Here is a 26,124-nt window from a genome sequence, read left to right as displayed (position 1 = left end):
CCTCTCTTGGGTTTCCTCTCAGTACACCAGGCTTCTTGGTTTATTTTTGGAGCTGCCCACTCCCCACTGGCAGAACAGACATGCCAGTGCATTTATGTGTCAGAAAGGCTGAAAGTCTGGAAATCAGGAGGTAATTGCTGATTTTCCTGGGGAAATGAGGACATGTCCCTAAGATTTTCCAAGGAGCTGTAGGAGTGGAGCACTGCTGAGATGCTGCCATGGAAGATTTGGGCTGTACAAGGATGCTATAACCCTGAAATACTCCTCATGCATCCATGCAGCCCCCACCTTCCCTGTTCCAGTCCCTGTGACTAGTTTTTAAATGCACTGAAGTCTTTCTTCATGTTCTGCTAAGTTTAGACTGCTTGCCTTTTCTCTCAGTGTCCCAAAACAGCTGCTGAATGAAAGGCAATCTTTTTCTGATATTTAATACCATAAGAAGGAGTGATTTGAAAATGTGTTGATTCCTTGGACTGTGGGAAAAAGACCTGTACTGCTGGCAAAACTGGGCTGAAAAGTAATGTGGGTTTTTTTCAGGGTGGGTTTGGGTTTTTTTTTTTCTTTTTTTCAATAGGTTCATGGAAAAACAACTCATATTTCTTCATTGCTTTGAATTTTCCCTGGAGGATTCTAAGGGGCTGAAGTCTTGTATTTCTATACACTTGTTTGCAGAGACGGCAAATACAGTGGATTCACACAAAAGCCTCAGATTTGGCAGTATTGAAAAAAGGGGATCTGTGTAATGCCCTGAAGCATCATTCTTACAGCCCACAAAAGCCAGACATCCCAAGGGGAGCCCAATGCCAAAATTAGCTGAATTCCCAGCCACATCAGTGGGGTGAAGTGGCTGTCCAGCAGCCAGTGCCGGAGGAGCTGTGCTCCCTGGCCCTTGCTTTGACACAGATGTTTTGTGTCACACTCTGGTCCACTGGCAGCAGTGCAGGGGCTTTCCACTCCCTGTGCCTTCAGGGCATCCGTGAGGGAACTGCTCCCACCACCAGGCTTTACGCTGCTGGCTAAGTGTGGGGTGAGAGGCTGATACCCAGGCTTGATCCAGATGCTGCACTGCCGGCTGTGCGTGGGCTTTCCTCCGCCCAGACAGCAGCTTCACGTCCTCTAAAGATTGCGTGTTTGAGATATGTGTAATATTAGTCCACGTAAATCACATCAAGCCCATAGTTTCCAGCACTGCTGGCTTGGGCTCTTGCAGACTGGCTCGCTGTCACTCAGCCACGGGCCGTCTAGGTTAGCTTAATGAGGAAGCCAGACTAAGATGAAATAATTAATGCAGCTGTAGGAGCCTTTGGGGAATTAGGGAGCTGGCCCAAATCTTCCTCCCCAACCAAAGCACTCCAGGCCTTTGTGACGGTTCGGAAATTCTCCATTTCCACTGGGTGCTGAAGGTGGGTCTGTGGTCCTTCCAACCCAGGATGCTCCCAGGAGCTCTCTGAATCAGCTGCATAGGCATGGAGATCTGGACTGGCTTCAGGGCAGCAGCTGGGCTGGGCCTGTGAGCAGGGAGCATTGTGGGGAGTCACAGGTATTTTGGGAGGGTCAAATTCCCATGAGAGGAGAGGAGAACGGTGCCAGGCTCTGAAGGATGCTCTGTGGTTGGGATGCTCTTGTTGGCTCCAAGAGTGGGGAGATGAGTGAGAGACTTCTCACTCAGGGCTTTCCCTGTTCCACCAATGCAAATGGGCAGTGACAGGGGGAGGCACCCCCTCCTGCTGTGGTCCTGCTGCTCAGCACGAGCCCAAATTAAAGAAGGTTTATTTAGTAAACCCATTCCAGGATAAAGCATTTGATTTATAGGCACCCGATAGCGCTCCAAGGAGAACTTGTACAACTTTAACTGCATTTTCTCAGCATCACACCAGCCCAATAAAAGAGAGTTCATATGCGCTGCACAAATTCTCACTTCCAATATAAAAAAGGTTTTATGAGACTGGAAGTCTCACTGGCTCTGTGGGGCCGGGTGTATTGGCGGATACTCCGCATGACAGACCCTTGATTCCTCTCTGAGTTGTCAGACTTCAGTAGCATTTACAGCTATTTAGCTATCAAATTTTATGTGCAGCTCTGAGAGAAATGTGTCTTTTAAATACTGCTCTGTCTCATAAACAGCAGTCTGTTAAACCATGTCAATGGTACAAGCAGTTTGTGGAGTCCTACAATGCAATCGCCTACAGGTCCGCTCGTTACCTGAACAGCAAAGTGCTGAACAGCTCACAAAGTTAATTTCTCAAGCCAGTTGTCTTGGCTGGGGATCAGCTTGCCAAGCAAAATCTGGTAATAACCATGCTCCAGCAGCCCATATTCAGGTCATGTTTTAGGTAGAGTCTCACTTGCTCTTTGCTCACTCAGACAGGGATCTGGTGTTAAGTCATCTGCACTATGGTTATGCCAAGAAGCCATCAGCAAGTTAACATCCCTGGATTTTTCCAACCCAAAACTTTGAAGCTCAGGATCCTTTCCTTTCTACAGAATAACCCTTTGGTCTTCTCTTTGGTCTTTCTCCTCAGAGAAGGAGCTGGAGGCAGAGTATTTCCAAGGTGCTGCCCTTGACCTTGGCCATAACCAAATCCCTTCACTGCCCCTTCAAACTTCCCCCTAGGACATCCCTTTCCCGTTGCTTCCCCCCTCTGTGCTTTTCCCAGCCATGGTTCAGGGGAATAGTGTGTACCACATTACATCTCCACTCTATTTATTCGGTGACCCACGTTGAGCCTGCTTGCATCAAATGAGGAACAGAAGCTTTCTTGCCCTTTTTGCCGATAGTGCAATCAGCTCCAACACTGGGATATAATTTATGGACTCTGAGCAACAGGTCGGAACCGAGCCAGACATGAGCTTTCAGACTCTTTTATTTCATTCTTTACTTCTTTTTCTTCTTTTTTTTTTTTTTTTTAACTTATTATTTTAGCGTAAACTGGTAACTTTATGTGTGTGTTTTTGAGCTTGCGCCTCTTGGAAGGTGCAGACGGCGTGGAGAGCCTGGGCTTTGGGCGCCTCCACCCCAAGGCGTGGGGTAACGAGCACTTGGATGCCTAATTGCTGCCGTGCGCTGCAGCCTGGGAGGTTTGCTCTCCCATCACTGCCGTTTCCGTGTGCAATGAGCCGGGGGGACGGTGAGGGGAAAAAAAAAAATAAAAAATATATATCTATGTGCGTGTGCAGCATGGTTATTTTCAAATATGAAATTGCACCTGCAAAAATAGAAGCCAGGAAAAGGACTGGCAGGCAGCTTGGATCTGGGAGACGCCATGCGTGCGGAGCAGAGATGGAGACGGCGTCTCCCGAGTTCCTTTCCCATGCTCGCGACGCCTGATAGTTTTAGCGGACATGGCTTTTCCTCCCGCTTGCATTTCAATTAATCATCTGCTTGTCAGCGCTCTTCTCCCCAGCTCCCCTCCCCGCCGAGTCCCGGGGAGCGCTGCGCACACATGCAAAGCGCCCATGCACGCAGGCTGCGTGCTGACGGGCTTGGCCGCTCATTAATCACTTGCGGGTGTCATGTGAGGCGGTCCCCCCAGAAGGAAGCTTGGAAAAGGGACAGACAACCATCTCCTTGGTCTCCACTTCATCCATGGGGTTGAGCTGAGCACAGGATCTGGCCCTGACACGCTGCAGTCCCGCGGTCTCTGTTCGTCTCCGTGCTCTACGTCCTGCTCCAGGCAGAGAGCTCATCAGATGTGTTCACCCAGATTTTGCTTTCCAGTATTTGAAACAAGCACTGAGCAGGTCCATCCCCCTCATAATTGGTGGGGGACTTCATCAAATTTAGTTTTTCTTGGCAGTGGCATGCTCATCTGTCCAACCAGCTTAAGAAATGGCCTGAGAAAGCTCCAGTCCTGAACCCTGCCCCAGGCAGGGTGAATACTGAGTGTGGACTAGTTTACTTTGCCTGTTTGGGTTTTGAAAACCTTCAGGCTTAGGTCCTACAACCCGTCTGGGTTCATCTTCCAGCAGGTGACTGTCATGAGACTATGCCTTCCTTATGGCAAGCCTGAGCCTCTCCTGTTGCAGCTCTTGCACTTTATGCCTGTTGTCTCTCATCTTCCCACCATGGAGGAAACAGCCTGTCTCCATCACCTCAGTATTTTCTAGGTAGGTGTTGTCAGGTTGCTGTTCAATCCTTCCAAAACCATCACTTTTACAGGCTGTGCAAGCCCTGTTTTCTCAACGTGTCCTCATCCCCAGCCTCATCATCACCCTTCATGGACTTGCTGAAGGTCAGCATTGCCAGTCTTATACCAGAGCCCCAAAACCAGGCATAGTGCTCCAGATGTGCTATAAGGACTTTTTTTTTCCATTTAATTTTTTTTCCATAGTGAATCTTACAGACCCTGCCTAGGCAAACACTTGGCATCAAATTTCCCCTTTCCCATTGGGAAAGCTTGCCAAAATATATGAAAATTAATAAAGTCTGCGTGTGTGTGCACTCTAGTGCACACACTTATTTAGGCATGATTCCTCTTTAGAACATTCAGTAGATTTTTATTTTTATTAATACTTTTCACAAGTGTCTCTAAGAACAACAGTTTGAGTAGTTCTGCACTAATGTGCTGTTCTGCTCAGAGGCTCCTCTGCAACCCCAGCAGGAGCTGTGCCCTTTTCCTGAGCTGTCTTTGACTTTGCTTCCACAGACACTGTGGGATCAGATGGTTTCTTTTCCTATCCCATCTCCTTGCCCAGAGTTTCTCCTAATTAGTGCTCTGAGTTTAATCAGCCAGGAAGAAGCTTTTTTTGGGGCCAGTCAGAATTGCTCTAGCAAGGCTGGTACACTCTGTGCTGAGAGGTGCTGTAGCTGTAGAGAGCAGATTGTTAGGAATGAGAGGAGCAGCCAGAGCTAGAGAACGAGAGCACAAATGCCTTAGGAAAAGTTAAAGAAAGCTGGGGTCCAGGCAGGCTGCAGAGCAGGAGGCAGAGGTAGGGGCTTACAGAAAGAGGGAGACTCAAGGGGTGCAAGGGAGCATTTGCTGGAGATGAGCATCCCAGTGAGAGGGTGAGAAGATGCTTAGTGTGAGCTTGTCTCCTTCCAGAAGAGCTGATTGGCATCTTGCAGAAAAGCCAATGCTGCTGAGACAGAAGCTGAGGGTGAAAGGGGGGGTGCCAGCTGCACTGGGGGGAGATGAGGGACCAAACAAGCCATGGCAGCCATCCCCTTGCTGGGTCAGGCTGTGCTCTGTGGCCACAGTGAGTATATTCAGCCTTCCTTCGTTTTGCAGAAGGGCATTAGCTAATGGATATGCCCAGTGGCAAGTCCAGGATGAACCAGCTTCGCATCCCTGGAGTGGAGAGCTGGGATGAGAATTGAAACCTTTTGCTGTGCCAGGGAAGTAGAAGCCAGGCTCTTGCTCTCCATCCAGGCAGCATCAGAATGGGCTCAAGCAACCGGAAAGCAGCAAAACCAGGGGCAGAAATCTGTTTCCCCACATTTGCTGCTCATCTGTGGCTCTGCCCTGTGGTGAGCTCAGCAAGCTGATGAGTACTAGCAGACCTGACCCTGGCTGAGTTTTTCCTTTGTTCTGCCATTGACAAATATTCAGGGATTGAAGTGAAATACCTTACTTTCCTCTTACAATGGGGAAAAAAAAAAAACACCAAAAAAAACCCCCAAAACCACCCAAAAAAAAACAGAAGGGAAGGGAAGGAGTCCCTTTTGCATACTGCACCAGAGAATCCTTGTCATCCTGTAGCAGGAGGCCAGCACACATGAATATTCCTGTGCAATATGCGCAAGTGATGAGCCCCATATGCAGACCTTGGGAGAAATTAAATGTTTTCTACAGCATTTTCCAAAAAGCCTTTCTATCAAAGTGCTTGGTCTGGAGCCAAAAACGCCCCAGCTTTCGTGGCCCCAGCTGGTTGACACTTTTTTTATTATTTTATTTTTAAATGCTGATGAATATTTTCTAATTAAAAAACCCTCCCCTAAACTGAGTCTTGCCCCAGTGGATGGAGTGGAGCCAGAGACTGGGAGGGGGCTGGAGGCCACTGGGGACTCCATAGTGCTCTTGGCTGATAGATTTCTCTTCCTTCGGTGCTGGAGCTTGCAGGAAGGGTCCTGGGACAAAAGGCACACGTGGTTCACATCTGCCCTGCCATGCCTGGTGGAAGGCAGACTGCCAGGCAGGGGTGGCACCCTGGTTCCTGCCTGCTGCCTGGCCCCCGAGAGAAGGGAGGAATGAGTGCAGGCTCCAGGCAGGAGATTTGAAGCACACCAACCTCCTGGTGGGGGAGATCACCGGGGTGCAGCTAGGCAAGGGGATTTCCAAGTCAAATTTGGCATTGCAAGGGCTGTCCTTCATACAGTGGCTGCTTTGCCCACAAAGGTGAGAAGGAGCAAAGCCATGGTGTAATTTTAGGGGTGGAAGAGATTTTAGAGGTGGTTGCTGAGGAGAGGCAGATGCCTGAGGCTTGATGCTGGCACTTGTCTTGAGCACAAGATCAAAAAGTCCTGATAATTTTAAGGCATGTGAGTCTGGTGGAGATTTGGAGAGGGGCTGACCTATCAGGGGCATAAAAGGGAGATCAGCTCTGGTTCTGTGAACTGGAAGGACAGGAGAGCCCAGAGAGTCCAGTGAGAGCCTGGCTGGTGGGGCAGGGTGATTGTGCTGGGAGTGTGGGGCCAAGTAGGAGAAGTATCAAGCACTCCCCTGCTTACTCCTGGAGTCTGGTAGCATGGCCACCTCCAGACTCAGCCCCTAGAACTGCCCTAGGGTAAATGAAGACCTGGATCAGTGCTCCTTGGCTGTGAGTCTTCATGGCACATCAGAGAGGCCACTGCATTCATGTTCAGTGGTTGGCTTTGAGGGCTTACTAGTGGAAAACATGTCTTGCTGGCCTCACCTCCAGCCTCCTTTGTGACAGCCACATGGCTTGAGAGTGGGAGCTCACAGAGCAAAGCTCAGGGAATGGAGATAAGGCTTCTGGGATCTTGCAAGCTGGGATTCTCCTAGCTGAGTTGTTTTTCTCCTGTATGGCCAGATTGGCTTCCAGTGTAGGTAAGAAGGTGATGGTATGTCCACCTTGGATGCTGTATCCCATAAAGAATAGGAAAGAAGAAAAATAAAGAAGGGACCTGAGCAGTTTGACATCACTAAATCAGTTCTGGGGCTTGGTACCCATGTACATATCTTCCCTCCCTTGCAGGGCTGAAAGCAAATTGGATTTTAGTCCAACCTCTTCTTTATTGAGTATTCATTTAATTCTGCTGGCTTTGCATGGCAAAATCTTCCTCCAAGAGTACAACTTCTTGACTTTGTTTTTTCGGAAAGAGGCTGAGACCCAAATACAGTCTCACACCATGCCTCACCTGCCAGTGGCAACACACAGAGATGCTGGGCTTGCCAGAGCCATGTGTGGTGGGAACCCTCATTTCCAAAAGGGTGTTTTGTTTCCCCCATCACCACCGAGCACTCCACACCATCCCAGCACGGGTCTCAGTGGACAATCACTCAGTCCTCCTCTCTGCCCTGCGGGAGCTGCTTCCCTGATGTCAGGCAGGGAATACCTCTAACAAACATGTTAATTTAAGAGCTGTTAAAGCCCAGGGGCAGCGGGAGGTCACAGTCGGCACAAACAGATGGTGTTTTGTCCTTGATAATTAAACTTTCCTGTAGTTTTGGGTGAGATACTTTCTTGACTTTTATTTCAGCACAGCTGCCTTCAGCCAACTCCATTTCTTCCTCCTCTTCCTCTGCTTGCCCTCATCAAACACTGCCTGTGAGGTCTGGGGCAGAATCCCGGGGAGATCCCCAGGGGTTTTCAGAAGGATCCTCAGCAGCCCCTGGGTCTCACCCCACATGCTCTGCTGGCTCCAGGCTCTGGCAGTCAGAGCCCCTCAAGGAGGCAGCAATTGGAGGCCAGGAGAGGAGTGCCAGCCTGGGGTTTTGGGGTACCCCCAGCCCATTTTAGCAATGCTGCTTCTGCCTCTCATGGCTGCTTTTCCCCTTCCACCAGCTGCATCCAGCCAATGCTAAGTTGAGAGGGGGCATGGGCCAGTGAGGTCCTGCTGCAAAGTGAGGCAGCAGTGGTGCCGAGACAGCTGCTGTCATGTGGTGAGGCTTGGCCTATCAGTAGGGCCATTTCAGGGTCAGAGCAGAAAGTGGTCATTTTTTACCTCCTGCTGTCCCATGAGGGCATTTGCAAATAGAAGAGGGCAGGCACATCACCGCAGCCCCACTGCCAGCCTAGGCTCAGTGCTGGGGCAGACCCCTGTGCCTACTGAAAATGCTGCTGGCAGCAGAAAGCCCCTTCCAGCATCACTGGAGCCAGCATGGGCTGCTTTCACCCAAGGGTGGGATTAGCTCCTGCCTGCAATGCCACCCTTGTCACTTGTCATCAGGGCATCATGGAGAATCCACGTGCCTCAGTTTCCCCCTTCAGTCACCCACTTCAAAAGCTGGGTGCTGCTGTGACATATGGACACAGAAGGCTGCACAGGAGGTGCTGGGCACCGTGGAACCACATGGGGTGAGTGTGGTGATGGAACTGGATGGAACTGGGTGAAGCAACGACCTACAGACCCCATCTGTCTGCTCTACAGGATGGGCAGAGCTCCCCTCCTGTCTTCTTTTTCCTGCTCAGGTTTTGAGCAGTATTCTTGCAGTGAGGAGGGAGGCAGGGGGCAGCCCATATGAAGGTGGAGGAAAAATGTCCTCACTGTCACGTCTGTCCTGTCTACCTGCAGTGGCCTGTGTCCCTGAAGCAGCTTGTGGGCCAGTGACCCCAGGATAGCTGGTGGTCTGAAGGCTTTAGAGGCAGTGGGGACACGGCACCTCCCATGACACCTGGACAGGGAAGGGCAGCAAGCACGGACCAGTGGGGAGCACACAGTCCCCACTGCTCTCCCTGGTCTTGGAAGCTGCCTGGCTCCTGCCTACGCCATCCTCCTGCCAATTTGTACTGCAGGCATGGAGGAGAGATGAAGCAAAGCCACACAAGCCATAGTCACCATCCCTGGAGGTATTTAAAAGACATGTAAATATGGCACTTAGGAACAGGGTTTAGTGGTGGACTTGGCAGTGTTAGCTTTACAGTTGGACTTGATGAGGTTTTTGTCCAACCTAAATGATTGATTTTATGATTCCATGATTCTGAGGCGTCTCTGGGGAGGCAGCATCAGAGTCATTGGAGTGTCTTCCTCTGTGCCAACGGCTTAAAAAAAATAAACAAGAAAGCCCAAGCAAAAAGCCAAGCTAAAATTAAAATGCCCAAGAAGCTCTGTACAACAGGGTGTTTCATCAGTTATTCTCCCAGTACTGCTAAGCCAATATCTTCCCTCCTTGGACAAGACATCTGCCAAGATGTCTTCCAGTGCTCCTCAGTCCAATCTGCTCATGTCCCTGAGCCCCTGCAAAACAACTTCAGGCTCTCATCCTCCTCCAGCTCTCTCTCAGCATGTTGGCAAAAAGCAAACCTGCCCTGCTGTTTGAGCAGCAATGCTGTGGCCTCAGTCCTTGGATACCTGTGTTGATTCAGGAATGAGCTGTAGCTGTCCCTGGCTTGGGAACATCACCACTAGGAGGTTTACTGGGGCCAAGCAAACATGGTCCTGCATGTGCTGGAGGTAAGGGGTCTTGCAGGGTGCCAGCAGCCTGTTTGGGGTTGCAGCTGGCAGTTTTGCCCTACTTGCCCCTCTGTGTTTCCACAGCAGTGCTGTGCTCTCCACCTCACATAACCCCAGTGCCAGCGAGCTCAGACACAGTGCCCACACTGTGTCCTTGCCTGGGTGCTGCAGAGGACAGCCCTCCAGAGGAGCAAGATTGGGCTAGCAAGATATGCAGTCTTTGTGTTTCAAGCAAAATAAGGTTTCTGTGGAACCTGTGTCTGCAAGTGCTATTGAGGGGGATGCTAAAGCTGCTGTGGCCAGATGTGCCCCAAAATCTCTCCTAGCAGTGACCACAGGAAACAGCACGCTCCTTTATGCCATGCCTGCTGTGTCATGGGCATCCAGCTGATAGAAGAAGTCTGTCTGGACAAGCCCTGTCTGTCTTCCCTTTTCCTCTCTGTTTTGCTCAGGATGGCACATGGCTATGCCACAATGTAGATTTTAATGCTAGGCTGCTTTTCTCTGCCTTGGAGCTTTGGATCTGAAGGGATGTTGGGTATTTCATAAAGCAGCCTCACTAGAGAGTATCCCCAAGGCAGAAAACGGGATTCTGAGCAAAATCCTTGGGGGACTGAAGGGCAATGCAACCCTGCAGACAAAAATAAGAAATGTTTCCAGCATTTGCCTGGAAAGCACAAACTGAACCTGGCACGAGACATCAGGACCTTCCTAAAGAATCTGGGATAGTTTGTTCAGTGTATGGGAGTTTGGTTTTGATTTTGTGGGGTTGTTTTGGTTTTATTCTGCATCATTAATGTTCTGCTTTTGTGGGTGGAGGCTGGGAATCGAAGTGCCAAAAACCAGCTTAACACCAATCCTACAGTAACCACAGCCTGGAGACTCAGAACGAGCAGAAACTGCTCCTAAATATGCCCATCTTAGGTGATTTCTCCAGCTTCCAGAGAAAAGCACTGGGAAGCACCTGAACCAACAACATCTCCCATCTCCAGTCTCTCTCCCTTCTCTGTCTGATCCCTTCTGTCTGTCCCTGACATGGCACCATCTATGGAAAAACACAGCTCAGGACCTCATTTGAACGGAGGCTCCAGATAAAAAGCGCTGGTTCTGGCAGTTCTTTAATAGAAGCAAAGATCCTATTGATTCCTGCAATCTTTCTCTGCAGGGAGCCAGGAAATGCTCAGTGCAGAGGAAAGCTGAGTAAAAAGAGAGGGAAAATTTCATTTTCCATTGTTGGTCCGAGCTTGCCTGCATCTCAAAGGCTGCCTAGGTGGGGCTGTGGGCTGTGGAGGGGTGGGGCTTGGGTATGGCAGCTCGGCTGAGTTTCCTGCCCAGGTGGCACTGGTGTCTCAGAGGAATAGTCCTGGGACAGTGTTGCTCCCCTGCCATGGGGATTCAAGCCCCTGCTGCCCTGCTGTGCCTCCTCACAGTGCTGGTGTTGAAGATGAATGATGCTTATTAGTATGCTGTTCCTTGTGCTGGCTTTTATCACTGCTGGAGCAGACAGCTGGCCTTGGACTGCTGCCTTCCGCTTGAGGAAAAACTGGTTGGCATGGTGGGAGTTTGAGGACAGGTATGGGATGTGAGAAATATCCCCCTTCAAGGCTCCAAGCAGGAACAGGGAATGGGCACCAGCAGGCAGCTGCCTGTGTAGCAGCACTGCCCCACAATGGTCATGGCACCAGGGGCAGGGTCACTGGAGAGGTTCCCGTTGATTGTACCTGTCCCATGCTCCCCTGACATGGTGCTCCTGCCTGTCCTGGGGCCGTGGAGGGATCAGAGCACCCCAGTGTGTCCCAGGGGTGGACTGCACTGTTCTGATGCTTTTGGGCACCAATTTGAAGAGCGGCAAGATGTGAGGTGAGAGCCCTACCCTGTTTCTGGAGCAGGAGTCCCCCAGCCTATGGAGCTGCAGGGTGACAACCTCACTCCTGGGACTCTCAGGACTCTGCTGGTCTTTCTACAGCTCCCTGCCCCAGTGGCAGCGTGTCACCATGATCCACAGAGGCAAGAGATTACCTGTCCTGGGAGCCAGCTTGCCAGTCTGGGGGATTCTCAAACAACCCGAGCCTTTTCATGGGTTGTTCCTCCCTAGACCATCCCAGCTACTCTTGGAGCTCCTAAGCTCTGCATTGCCCTCTGAAAGTAGGACTGATTTAATCTGGGCTGATGCTCCCTCTCAAAGAGCTGCTTTCTTCAGCCCCATGGATATGGGGAGCAGCTTTGGTCGTTGCTTTTCACACTGACACACCTTGCCAGTGGCATCCAGGGAAGATGGAGCAACTTCCAGCAGGGATGTTGGAACCAGTAGCTCTGCAAGTCCACAGCTGCCTTCTGGGGCACACCTTCAACCAAAGCAGCTGGGAAGTTTTGTGAGGGCCATCCTTCCACCATTTGCCCATCTCTTAGACCACAAGGGCAGGAGGACCTGTGCTGCCACCCAGGGGTCCAGCAGTGCTCCCTGGGATGGCAGAGGCAGAGTGATGAATAAGCTCTGCTGTGGGGTGCTCCTTACTCCAGAATATCCTCTTCCTTGGGGTCTTTGCTTCATTACCAGAAAGGGAGGAGGTAGAGGGAGGAAAGTCACTGTCCATGAGAGCCAAGAGTGAATTTATTTCAGCTGGCCCCAGTCATCCCTGTGGCACTCATGGTGCAATGGGGCAGTGCTAATTGCCCTATTGACAGTGGGGGTTTAAATTAGATTTAAGAAAGCTTTTCAAGCAGTGGGGATTCTGTCTCTGCAGATAAGGCTTTCTGATAGCACATATGAAGGAGATGATAAAGTCCCTCTTTTCTCTCTTCCTCTTAGGCAGCAAAGAGGAGTTTAGTGCTGACAGGGCACTGTAAGGCCCGGAGGCTTTAGGGCTGTTAGCAAGCGTCTGATATTAAGTGACAGCTATTTTTTCCTCTCCTTCCCTCGCCTTGCTGCCAGGGATGATCTGAAAGGAGGAGACAGCACTCAGTGCTGTCAAGTGCACAGGCAGTGCTGCTCAAATGTGGTGCAACCCCTGGGAACCCGGGCTGGAGGGTGTCCTGCCCACTTCGGGCTTCACTGCTCATAGCAGCACCACACCCTGCCCCAGGGGAGGGATGGCATGCCACAGGAGGCATCCTGGATCCCTGGGGCTGGGAGAAGCTGTGTGAGCAGCTCTGGCCTATGCTGAGGAGTTGAGAGTGGCTTTGGTAAGGGTGTTGTTTCTCCTTCAGTAATGCTGGGAGCCAGGAGGTGCCTGCTGTGAGTGCAGGGCCACTGTGATGCCTAAACTTGGCATCTGCACTACAGGTGCAGTACCACACCTCAGCAAGAGGCAGACTGTTACCTGGCCTGCAGGACAGGTAGGCTGCAGTGCCCGCAGTCAGCATCTGCACTCCAGCTGTGGGGTACCACCTTACAGCCAGCCCCTGTGGTCCAGGTGTGCGGTACCACCTGCACTCAGCAGCTGCAGTACAGGTGGTACCTGAGCACGTGCTGTGGTGTCTGCAGTACAGGGGAACTGTAGCAGCTGCAGCCTCTGTCTGCAGCACAGGTGTCCATCCATATCCCAGGTGTGCAGCACAGGTGTCCAGGCACAGCCCAGGTGTGCAGCACAGGTGTCCCTCCACAGCCTGTGTCTCTAGCACAGGTGTCCCTCCACAGCCTGTGTCTCTAGCACAGGTGTCCAGGCACAGCCCAGGTGTGCAGCACAGGTGTCCATGCACAGCCCAGATGTGCAGCACAGGTGTCCATCCACAGCCCCTGTCTGCAGCAGAGGTGTCCATGCACAGCCCAGATGTGCAGCACAGGTGTCCATCCACAGCCTGTGTCTGCAGCACAGGTGTCCCTGCACAGCCCCTGTCTGCAGCACAGGTATCTATCCACAGCCCAGGTGTGCAGCACAGGTTTCCATGCACAGCCCAGATGTGCAGCACAGGTGTCCCTCCACAGCCTGTGTCTGCAGCTCGGGTGTCCATCCACAGCCCAGGTGTGCAGCACAGGTGTCCATCCACAGCCCAGGTGTGCAGCACAGGTGTCCATGCACAGCCCAGATGTGCAGCACAGGTGTCCATCCACAGCCCCTGTCTGCAGCACAGGTGTCCCTGCACAGCCTGTGTCTGCAGCACAGGTATCTATCCACAGCCCAGATGTGCAGCACAGGTGTCCATCCACAGCCTGTGTCTGCAGCACAGGTGTCCATCCACAGCCCAGATGTGCAGCATAGGTGTCCATCCACAGCCCAGGTGTGCAGCACAGGTGTCCATCCACAGCCCAGGTGTGCAGCACAGGTTCTAGCACAGCATCGACAGTTGCTGTGGGTGCCTGCCTGCAGGACAGGTTCTGCAAAGCTCCTTTGGAAGGCTCAGGGCAAAGCTGGAGGGGAAGGAACCAATTAAGTAGAGTTTGTTTTACCCAAGCTCACCACTTCAGAGCCAGACCTCATAATAGCACCTGGTGATGAATTGTCTGATGGAAGACTTTGTCATGGAAACACTACGTTTTGAAATTTCCACTTTTCTTTTGAGGCAGCCACAGACTTCTAGAATGAGGGTTTCATTTATTTATCATTGCTGACAGCAGCCTGTGACCGGTGAGAGTTGTGGTGGGAGACTGGGGTGCAGCCCACATCCCTCACCAGCCCTGCCCTAGAGCTGCCATTTCCAGGTGCCAGTTGGTATTCCATTGCTAAAACTTTGGAGATTATTGGAGATTATACTAAGGGAGAGCTGGAAGGGATCCATCCCTTTGCCTACTCAAAAGAGGACACTGGGACTGTTAAGCAGAAAGTGTCATCCTACTTTTTGCCTGGATACACTGGAATCCCTTGCCTGGAATCCCTTTCACTCCTGCTTTACCCCCCCCCCCCCCCCCCCCCACCAGGACTGTCCTCACTCACCCCATCACACCAAAACAGCTAATGTCACATTGCTGTGCCCCTTCAGTCCAGCTCAGGGAACACATGCCTGGAAACCCTTCTCAGTCCCAGCAGACTGAGAGCTGCTGGAGGGGACCTTATTCATGTCTGTGTTGAGTTGCCTTCTGCTAAGAGTGACAATGACTGATGCCCTCACTATCCTTGGTACAGAGGACAAGGCAGTGAAAGATCAAGCCTTTACTCTCTCCCCAAACAGGAAGCTGGGAACTGGGAGGACGGCTCCAGAGCTGCTGGTCCACCACTTCATATGTTCCCTCTTCCCCTTTCCTTCTCCCCAGGCTCCTCTTTCCTCTCTACCTCCAAGAAATTATTCATTACTGGGGAAAATTTACCTTTTGCACAGAAGATTGGGTTTCACACTGCGGGCTTTGCTGTGTAATAAATGTGGTTCCCCTCCATCACCTGTAAACTGCTCCCCCGTGGCATGGGGACATAGCTCAGGACTCTGCACACCCGGTGAGCTGCTGCTCACTGGCCTGTGCACCTGAATGCCAGGGTGCTGGCTTTTACTAGAGAAACAGATAAGCAAGCAAATACAGCAACAGAAATTTGCATTGGAAGCATCTGCAGAAATTGTGAAGGCTTTGTTATGTGCTTGGGGAAAAAAAAAAATCAACATGGCTTTGGGCAAAACAGTCAAACAAAGCAAATACTGCATGGAAAATTGCAATTCAAGTGAGAAGAAGTTGGTTTTCTGGCTAGATTTTTGTCCTAAAATAGCTCCGCTCCTGCCTGGTCACAGGGCTCATCTCTAAGAAGAAATGAGATTTTCCAGGGTGAGAGCAGCCGAGTGGTGAATTCTCTGTGCTGTCACTGTAAGCCTCTCCCTGTGTCCTGGCCATGCCACACAGTCCTCAGGGATTTTATCTGAGGCCCTCTGTTCTCTCTTACTCCACCTATATCCCTCGAGACTATCAGTGCTTTGGGACAGGAACCATTCCCTGCTACATAACTGTTTCAATGCTGGCCTAGGCACATGGGCAGGAGCAGCAGTAATTATTTTAAGAGCTGATGAGACAAGGGAGGAGCAGCAGGGGGTGGGTAGCAGGTGGCTTTGTTCCCTGGCAGGGCCGGGAGGTAGAGCAGGATGCTGGTGATGATATTTGCACTGAGCCAAGCTGCAACAAGGAGATCTCACACTTTCCAAAGAGCAGGCTGGTTGCTGGGGGGTCCTGTCCCACCTCCTGTCATTCTTATTGTCCCCTGAAATGGGGTGGCTGCAGTAGCTGGGGATATCTGGACTGTGGTGAAGGGAGGCTATGGCCCCTGGTTCCTCACCTGCTTCAAGTCCTTTTGCCACCCATCAACTCCCAGGGCTGTAGAAAGGGAATACTCAGTGGAAAGTAAATTCGAGTGTAAATAGGGAGAGTTGGCTCCTGGGTTGTAGGTGGTTTTCAAGCTGCTCAGGGTCCCACATGCCAGCAGTGCCCCAAGATGTGGCATTGCCACCTGCCTCAGGTTCCAGCTGTCACCCACTCCCTGAGGTGCCAGTTGTGATGGCAGCTGGAGCACAGGCAGTGTGGCAATCAGGGAGCCATGCTGTGGGCACAGAGGGGACACATGGAAAAGGCAGTGGAGAGCAGCCATGAGAGAAGCAGGGGGGGAAGAAGAGTGAGTGATAAGGAGATTGTAATTAGCACTTAGCAGTCCTTGCCCAGAGCTTTCAGAGGAAGGTCACCTTCATTATCTCTGTTTTACAGACGGGGAAACTGAGGCATGGGAAAGGCAGTTAGAATGATTTGCTGAAGGTGACCTGTGAGGGCTGGCAGAGTGGTCTGGGGCTTGCCTGTCCGTGCTCTGCAGCACCAGCACACTGGGAATGGCTCTTGCTGCCAGCCCTTGGAGCCCAAACCCAGCATTGAAAGATTAAAGGACATGGATCCCTTCTCTACCCATCTCCAGGCTCATCCTCTTCAGACTCACTATCTCCCCCAGCATGCCTGCCCCTAAGAGACATTTGAGATCAGGCTGGTTCAGCTACACCCCAAAATCTGCTCGTGCAATCCCACCCAGCTGCTCTTGCCTTCCCCTACAGCCCTGCAAAGGCTTGCTGTGAACCCGAGGCCGTCTGGGCTCCTGCAACTGTCATGTTGGGTAATGGAATATGTTTTGCTGGATTTTTTTTTTCTCTCGCCAATGGAGCTCCCCCTTTATTTAGGTTTAAATGGATGCCATCTGGCTAATGAGCCCATACTCATGTTCTAGATTAAAAGGCAATCCTGTGCACGTTACCGATACGGCACTGGAGATTAGAGAGGCTTAAATGGTTTTGAAGGTGCAATTTGCTTTTCATGCATGGTGCAATTTGCTTCCTGGTGGGTGGGCCTGCCACACTGTTGCTGTCCCCAGCAGCTCCCTCCTGGCTCTAGTCTCCTCTACCAGCCCTGGCTGCAAGAAAATGAGAGCTTGGGCATCTCCAGCCTGGCAGGGCTGTGCAGGGTATCCTTGTTGATATTGCTGCCATTTGTCCACTCCTGGAGGGGCTTTTTGGTGCAGGCAGGATATCTTCATCACCTGCTTTCTTAGCTGTCACCCCCTCCACACCTCCCTGCACCACAGCATCCCCTGGGACAAGGCACAGCTCACCAGGACAGAGTAGCCTCTGCCCCTCTCCCAGCCCAGAGAAGTGGGGGACAACTGTGGCCCATCAGGATATTGACAGCAGGTTGCTGAGGTTGAGGTCTCTGCTGAGATCAGTATCTTGCACATCCTGCAGCATCAACTGCTGCTGTGAACTACCTGGATGTGCTCCCATCTCCTCAAAACCCCTCTGCAACCCATTTGCAGGTAGCACTGGCTCCTGGGATGATGCTCCATCTGCCAAGGAGAGCCCCACCAGGGGCTGGCTTTCATGAGGAAAATGTTGAAAATTAGATGGGGAAGATGGGTATGCAAGGCATGTCATCACCTCCAGGCACCTCCCATGCGAAGTGCCACAGGCTGTCAAGTGATGAAATGTGCCCCAGCAAAATGTCTCATTTTGCAGTGAATTTCCCCTTGGCTGCGATGGTTTTAGAGTCATCTCCTTGCAGTCCCATCACTGGGGGCTCTCAGCCCTGGGGGCAAACCTTGACTGCTCCTGCCTGTGTTTGCTTCCACAGATGGCTAACCCTGTCCCGTCAGCCTGCTGCGTGGTGCTCGCCGCGGTGGTGGTGGTGTACGCCCAGAGGCACAGCCAGCCGGGTGAGTCCTTCACACCTCCCAGGCCCTGGGGGTCCAGAAAAATGGGAATGCTGCTCCTTCAGATCCTCTCTCCTGGGGGAATCTGGGTGCACCCTCCAGGTGTGCCTGATATTATTTCTGTGCATGTTATCACTTCTCTCCATGACAAGTGTCCCCTCCAGCCCATCACTGTGGGGCTTGGGCATCCTTCATCTTCCTCTGCTGATGCCCCTTGCCCTGCCCACAACTCTCTGCATCCCTACTGCTTTGGACCCCTTTGCCCACTCTTTTGTGGACACTACCCCATGCAGCCTGCCCATGAAGGGGTGAGGAGTTGGGAGGAAGCATCAGCCTGACTGCTCCAAACTCCGATCCCCCCGACAGCTCCATGATGCCTGGCCCTGTGACAATGATGGATAATGCTTCATCCTGCTCTCACCTCCTTGGGGTGACTTAATCCCCACTGCCACCACACATCTAGCCCACTGCCCACCACTAGCTCACATCTCTCCTGCATGGCAGAGGGTTCAGGGCTTATTTTAGTGGTGGCTTTAGAGAGATTACACTTTAGAGTCACTGGTGGCATTGGGAACTGGAGGAGTCCCAGGAGTCCCACATGATCCTGGGTCTAGGCAGGAGCAGGAAGATTTTGAGGGATGGTTGAGTCCTGGTTTGGAGTCCAGCTCTGCAAAAATAGGAAAAAATGGGGAACCTCCAGAATTCCCTGCTTTTTCTGGAAGCCTGTCTCTAGTAGCTTTAGAAGATCTTAGATCTTAGAATTTTGCTCATTAACTCCAGTAAAGACATCTCTGCATCCTTGGGCTCTGTGAAATTGACGAATCCAGCCAGAGTGCCCACTGAGCTGCCTTAAATCCAGTTGGGTGGGTTTACATTGCCACAAGCTTCTGGGTTGGACACAAAGCAGCCAGGCAGCACATCCACATTGCATGGGGACAGCCACTCTCTGGACACAGCAGGATCTTGCTGACTGGTGTTGCAGGAAGGTCCCCAACCCCTTCCCAGGGTGCCTGCTCAAAGCATTTGGGTGCTGAGCTGTATGTGATGGTGGTGTGATGCTTCCTGCAGAGAAGTAAAGCTGCTCTCTCTTGCTGTGCTTGCTGGATCACTGCCTGGGGAGCTTTGAAGGACCTGGCAACAGGACTGCCAGAGCATCCTTTGGATGCTTTGAATAGTAACCCAGACCTGCTGCACAGGGAGGTGCACAAAACACAGAAGTGCCAGGTACTTCAGGGTTGCACACACTCGAATTGTGTTGTCTAGAGAAGAACAAATGCCTTTGCTCACCAGTGAGCAGGACCACACATTTTGCCCCTGACAGCTGGTGCAGAGCTCTGCTCTGTGATACAGCAGGGTTCAGGGGTTCAGCAGCATAGCCTCCCATGGCCTCATGTCCTTCCTGTTTCCCTTGCCTGCCTGTGTCTGGGAGGGAGGTTTCTGGGGCACCAGCTCAAAACTGAAGCTGCTGAGGCCTGTGTGCATCAACAACTGCCTGAATGGAGTATGAGAAGTGTGGCAGAGCTCTTCCCATCTGTAGCCGCTTCATTGGGGGACAAAAATGAGCATACAGGGTCAGAAAATTACTTACAAGATAATAGGACACCCTCAGGACTGTCCTCAATCTGTCCCCCAGGGGCACTGCATGTCCCTCCCGGGCACCTCTCTGAAATTCAAGGTATGCTCTGGGCAGGAGCTTTGGAGCAGCAGATCTCCCACCCACCCCACTGTGCCCGGCTGGGAGAGGCTGCACACAGGCAGGTCAACACCAGAGATGCCAAGCTTGTGCCCCGTGCCCCCCTGCCAGTGTTCACCCCCTGCCCTGCTGCAGCCTCTCCTCACCAGCCAACCCCAGAGCTCATCCCCCACCAGCTGGGCACTCGGGCTGGAACTGCACAGCAGGAATGGGGTGGGAGGATGGATTAATCCCACTGGTGGTGGGGACCCGGTGGAGTGGTGGGGAGATAGAGTCCATTTATCATGCACTTGAGGCACGTTCGACTTTAATAGCTCATGAAGCACTCTAAGAGATGCATTAGCACTGAATAGTTGAGTGAGGAGGATGTGACAAGCTGTTAAGTGAGCATGAGCACGGCGGAGGGGGCCTGGCCACCCTCTCCTGGCTCTCATATGCACCACGGTGATTACTGGAGCGTCCTGCAAAGTGCCACATGAATTAATAAAAGCAGCATCACGCTTGGTGAAGGTGAGGCTGTTCATGTATTAACCCCTCTGCTGCTCACCTTTAGTTCTTCTCCTTGGAGCTGGCAGAGCATCTGTCTGGGATGCAGAAGGCTGGGATGATCCCCAGTGTTGGGGGAAGGGAGTGGAGGGGCTCAGAAGTCAGTGGATTTGGGATTTCTGTGACCTTTGGGGTGATAGAGCTCCCTTGCTTTGCATCCCTGGCAGGCTGCTCAGGTTTCACATGCATGACGCAGCTGGGGACTGAACTTCCCAGGGGGTGAGCACTGGGTGGTGGGAGACCAGAGACATCCAGCAGGGCAGCTCCAGGGCAATGCTCAGAGCCTGGACTAATGTTCTGGCTCTAGCAGTGGGTTTGGGGTGTCCTGCTGCAGGAAAGACAGAGGGGCAATGGAAGAGGGTGTCCGGGACTGTCATCCCTGGTGCATGACTAAACAGCTTTAAATGGGGCTGCCAGATTGGGCCAGCCTGCCTGCAGAGATGGGCATTGCCCTGGACAGCTACTGGGCTGTCCCCATCTGCACAGATCCATCTGGCATGGAGGGATGGACAGGAGCTGCAGGAAGAATGGGAGAGCACACAGCAGGGAGAACAGGCTGAAGACCTGGAGAGATGGGGAGAGCTTTGTGCCCTCCTGTAAAGAATCAGAGAATGGTTTAGGCTGGAAAGGGCCTTAAAGGTCATCAAGCTCCAATCACGCAGCCATGGACAGCAGCACCTTCACTAGACCAGTTTGCATAAAGCCCCATCCAGTCTGGCCATGAACACTTCCAGGGATGGGGCATCCACAGCTTCTCTGGGCAAATTCCACCAGTGCCTCACTATCTTCACAGTGAAGGATTCATTCCTGATATCTAACCTAAACCTGCTCTCTTTCAGTTTAAAGCCATTACCCCTTGTCCCTGCATGTCCTTGTGAGAAATCCTTCCTCAGGTCTCTTGTAGCCCATGTATGTACTGAACAGTCAACCCAGACCCTTCTCTTCTCCAGGCTGAAAAATACCAAGTGTTTCAGCCTTTCCTCATAGAAGAGGTATTCTAGCCCTCTAATCAACTTCCCATTATTTTAGATAGCTCAGTTTTCCTTCCTGTGTTTTGTTCTCCAGGCAGTGGCTGCTGCCAATTTATTTCAGAATGGAGGAAGGTGATGGGGAAAGCTGAGCAGAGCACCAGTGCAATTGCTGTCTGCTGTGACACTCACACCTTTGGTTGTCCAAGGCCTCCATTCTGTGAGAGCAGAGCTGGTGGGGGTCCCTGCAGCGCAGTGACCTCCTCCCTAGCAGGGTCTGGGTTCCTTCAAAGGTCTGGGAGAGGTCACAGCACAAGCTTTGGGGTTTAACCCAAGCTCTTATGTGGGAAGTGTGTACGTGGTGGAGATGCCTCACCACATGTCAGGCTACAAAATGTACATGCATGGGTGATTTCAGCTTTTTGTACTGAGTGCTCTGACTGCCTGTTGCTGGACTTACCTGCTCTTATTAAACCCAATGCCTAAGGCAGTCCTGCAAAGAGGGAGATCTGCTGTGACCAAGGTGTCTTCCCCATCCATCAGCTCTGCCAGAGTTATGTCCAAATCTGTCCCAGATTGAGATTTCTTTGCTTTTAAAAGAGGAGTAATTCTGCTTTATTGATCCTCACCTTGTTGAATTAACTCATGTTTAAACAATAATTATGTTTTCACCCAGGAGAGGAGACAAAGAGATAAAAGGCTCTGGAAATGAATGCACTTCAGATGCCACATGCTGGGGTTAATTTATTGATGGGTGAAGAAGCTCCCATCTCCTCTCTTCCTCACTAGCAACAAGCAATTAGCCCCCATCATTCCTCAGCCTAGGAAAAGAGAGATTTTGTTTCATTACTCTCCCTTTTTTTTTTTTTTTTTTGCTCTCTTAAGCCCTGACTAATCTTTTGCAGTTGGTTCTGCTGCAAAGCCTCCCAGGGGCTCCAGTTTGCACATACCTTGTTAGAAATGCTGCTGCAATGACAAAGCCTGGACCAGTAAATAGCCTTCAAAATGCACAGCTAAGCCAGGCAAATTGGTTTTTCATAGAGAAACCAGCTGTAGATAGGAAAACCTCTTTCCCCTTCTAGAATTGCCCAGCCTTGTCTGTGTTGCATTTTTTGGCTGACTGGGGTGTGACCAACTCTTTCTACACTCTGCTTCCTCCACACAAGTCGGCCCATGGCAGGGAGTGCCATCTACCTGGCATGCTTAAACTAGACACTTTGAATTTAGAGGTGTTCTCTGGATGTGCTGTGTAGGAGATGGTTTGTACATTCACACTGGGCTGTGTGTTTTGTTTGTAAACATCTGTGTAGGTTTTGGTTGTTGTGCAAATGCAGTTGAGTTGAGGTGACTGGAATCAAGAGGTGTGATGGGGTGGCCTTGTGCATCCAACCTAAGATAGCTCTGCAGGAGTGCTACCTACAAGTATACATTCATAAGTATATTTTAAGTATCTCCTCTCCTCTCCTCTCCTCTCCTCTCCTCTCCTCTCCTCTCCTCTCCTCTCCTCTCCTCTCCTCTCCTCTCCTCTCCTCTCCTCTCCTCTCCTCTCCTCTCCTCTCCTCTCCTCTCCTCTCCTCTCCTCTCCTCTCCTCTCCTCTCCTCTCCTCTCCTCTCCTCTCCTCTCCTCTCCTCTCCTCTCCTCTCCTCTCCTCTCCTCTCCTCTCCTCTCCTCTCCTCTCCTCTCCTCTCCTCTCCTCTCCTCTCCTCTCCTCTCCTCTCCTCTCCTCTCCTCTCCTCTCCTCTCCTCTCCTCTCCTCTCCTCTCCTCTCCTCTCCTCTCCTCTCCTCTCCTCTTCTCTCCTCTCCTCTCCTCTCCTCTCCTCCCAGCACTATCACAGTGTCCTTCAGTCATGCATTAAGTGACACGACAAACATCTGTCATGTGTTATTTGTTTTTTCACCCATTCCCCTGGGTGAGTTGCGTGTGCAACAGAGTGATCTGGAATTTTTGTAATTGCCAGGGCACAGGCAGTTGCTGGGGAAGGCGAGGTCAAAGGGACTGACAGTGTGTGCAGAGTGGCTGGCTGGGAGGCTGGAAATGGTGCCTTCTTCCAGGCTCAGGCTGGGGCCAGTTCAGGAAAAAGCTCTGTCTTCTCCTTATGTAGCACCTTTCTACCTCCCATGACACTTCCTTCTGCTGCTGGCCAAGTTTTGCTCTCAGCACTGGCATTTTATCTCCAAGTGGCTCCTGACAAGGCCTTATCAGTGTTGTCCTCCCCAGGACACCATCCTGCATTCTCTGAGTCTGACCTACATTCCTCCACTGGAGATGAATGGACTTGTGTTTGGCTGCATAAAACACATGCTCATGCCGAGGGGAGGCTCGTATATTAACTGCTCTGGACTCTGTATGTGATGGACTCATCCTTTCCATTATATGCATCAGCCCTTGTGTCACTGGCAAACTTTGCCAGCAACAGTTTTATGTTGCCTTCAAGATAATTGATAAGACGAGTGATGAGCAATTGGCCAAGAACATGTCCCTGTGGGACCACACTGGGAACACCCTCCTGCAATGATGATTCCCCATTAACAATTAATTCCCCATTAGCAATTACATTTTTTAATCCTTCCTGTTATAACTCTGGATGCTCTCATTATCCAGCTGGCTGAAAATACCAGCCTCACTCCGAACTGCAGCCCCATTCAGCAGAGCCTGCTTAAATCATTCTGAAGGCTGCCGTTCAAGGACAGGCATCTGCTCTTTGCCTCCTCTTGCTCATTGCTGCTCACAGCTAAGCTAGCCCAGGGTCATGGCCATCCGCTGGGAACCAGCATTTTCCCAGTGGGATTGCTGCATCTGCTGGGGGACAATCTGCTGGCCCATCCCGTGCTGGCCAGAGCTACAACCTGGTTGTAATTGAAGTTGCCCTCTGATGCCTTTCCAAGGAAGGTCCATCATCTCCACCCTTGAGCATTCATTACTGTGATGGTTTTTCCCACTGCCTCCCCATCTTCCCTGCCAGCCCACAGCTGCAGGGAAGCAGAAGAGACAGCAACTCCACCTGCAGGGACACCCCCCGCTGGACTCTGCTACACACTGTTAGGGTGCTTAAGAGCCCATCAAGTTCTGGAGTACCCGTTGTTACTCTAATCTTCCCTGGTGAAGATGAGCCTGTCTGTCTAAGAAGATCCCCAGACTCAAACAGGCACAAACACCTGCATCCTCCCCTATCCATTTCTACCCCTCTGTCTGTTCATGAGCACCTGGCTTTATTTTTCTTTTTTTCTAGCACAAGATGCATCTCCCGAAAGGTTCTCTGCCTGCAAAATAAAAGAAAACAGCAAAAATAGCCCAAGGTCCTGGAACAATTTTTCTATTACTGGACATCCCCCTGAGCTCCAGTAGATTTCCTGCCCAGACACAGAGTGAATTACGGCCAAGCTCTAGGCAGCTGACCTTGTGGTCAGCCAGAGCACAGGCTTGCTAATAAATGTGGTCAGCCCCTACCGCAAACAGCCTATTTTTAGTGCCTGTGCTTTCTTGCCCACTGCCTCATCACTCCACAGGTTCCAGAGCCGAGCAACCCACAGGGGTCCAGCCAGAAATGCAGGATAGCCCTGTCAGGAGCACATCCCAGGCTTGCTCCTCTCTCCTTGGAGCTGGGAAATCAAGAGGGTTCATTTCCACACATTGTCTGTGAATTTTGTGCTTCAGGAAGTCGCTGGTGCATGGCACAGCGTGGCCTGTCCTGCTGGGACACACTGCTCTTGCCTGTCAGACAGAGATTGGGGAGCTCACAGCTCTTACCTGTGAGTGGAAAATAGCCACAGGTCAGCAATAAGATTGATATCCCGTTGTGCTAGGTGGTGTCAGATGCAGGAGGGGAGATGTTCTAGAAGCGCAAGTGGGGGAGAGAAGGGAGGGACAGGAATAGAGGCACTGGCAGTTAGGTGGGAGGAAACAGCTTGATGGTTCAGGGCTTTGAAGTCTTGCTTTTTGCAAGTCACCAAAGTTTTTGGACATTACAAAGAAGCTGCCTGCTTTCCATGTTCAATTCTGTCTGGAGTCACCGGAACTGAGTTTGTCACTTTCTGGAAATGGAAGTAGTTGTTTGAAATGGAGCCGATGAAGTTCTGGAGTAAAGTGGAGATCTGTGCCACATGAGCCATCCAAGAGCTTGGAAGGAAACCTAGCTGGCAATATCTGTGATGCTAGCAAAAAAGGGAACCCTTCCCAAAAATAGGTCCTGTGTATTGAATCAGATCACAAATCTGCAAAAGAATCAAAGACAGAAAATAAAAAAGAAAACACAGCTTTAGAGGGTGGGTCTATCAGGCTTTGTACAAGCCTGTGATCCCACAAAGCCTGTGAAAGTAGTTCATGTCTGTGGTGAGAAGAAGAAACTGCCAGGAGGATCACAGTCTGCCAGGACTCATTAGTTCTGCCAGTGTTAAAGAAAAACATGTCTCAGTAGTTTCTTAGGCTTCATTACACATCAACAGACAACGGAGGAGGAGGAATGGGATTTGTAGTCCACCACCTAGACATCTGGAGAAGCTTCAAGTGGAGGATTACTGCTAACACAGGGCAATGCTGCCACAACCCCAGGGGCAGGGGCAGGACCTGCCAGGCTGTGGCTGTGCAGAGGGGGCAGAACTAAATTTGTGGATCACCTACATAAGCCAGAGAGTCCTCGCCAATAAATCCAATAAATCCTTGTTGAAACCCAGTGCTTAGCAAGGCCTGCTTGCTGGGGAGAGGCTGTGAGGAAAGGTTTGGATTTCCTTCTTGGTATGGCATTGTCCTGCTGTATGGAGCAGGAGCATGGCTTCCTCTGCTGACTCGTAGTGGTAAATGGACACGTTGCCACAGCAGCTGGGAGCCCCCAAAGGCTGATAGAAGCCAAAATCTTATTTTCATGGATTTTCAGCCCTTAGGAAGCTGAGGCTTAGCCCAGCACAGAGGGAATAGCCATGGGCCTTGTTCTTCATGTGAGCACTGACTGTTGAAGAAGAGCTGTGTCCTGTTGAGCACTGAGCTCCTTTTGATGGGGGAGGAAGCAATCCTCATCCTTTCCTTACATCCTCAAAGGTTTGCAGAAATGGAAGATCGCATAAAACTGTGACAGGTGGAGTGGAAACCTTCAGTGATTCAGGGATTCATCTTCAATTAGCCTCCAAGAGCTTGGAAAGGTCTCACCTCGGAAGTCACATGTGGCCATCCCAGTGAACCAAATATCTCATATTTCCAGAGCAGCCTGCTCCCTCCAGCCCATGTGTCCAACAGAACTTTGACTGAATGTAACACTCA

At 51.3% G+C, this 26,124-nt stretch overlaps 1 protein-coding gene across 4 annotated transcripts in view; it reads left to right on the top strand.

The window, feature by feature from the left end:
- The window catches only part of CNTFR (ciliary neurotrophic factor receptor), a 201,613-nt gene that overhangs the window by 100,269 nt on the left and 75,220 nt on the right, over positions 1 to 26,124 (top strand). For all 4 annotated transcript variants that reach the window (XM_059874113.1, XM_059874114.1, XM_059874115.1 and 1 more), the window contains one exon: positions 17,586 to 17,667. In XM_059874113.1, the coding sequence (XP_059730096.1) occupies positions 17,586 to 17,667 (82 nt within the window). The remainder of the gene's footprint in view (positions 1 to 17,585; positions 17,668 to 26,124) is intronic.

Source organism: Haemorhous mexicanus, chromosome Z (genome assembly GCF_027477595.1).
Source record: "Haemorhous mexicanus isolate bHaeMex1 chromosome Z, bHaeMex1.pri, whole genome shotgun sequence".
Classification (NCBI taxonomy): domain Eukaryota; kingdom Metazoa; phylum Chordata; class Aves; order Passeriformes; family Fringillidae; genus Haemorhous; species Haemorhous mexicanus.
This window is presented reverse-complemented; position numbering and strand designations above follow the sequence as displayed.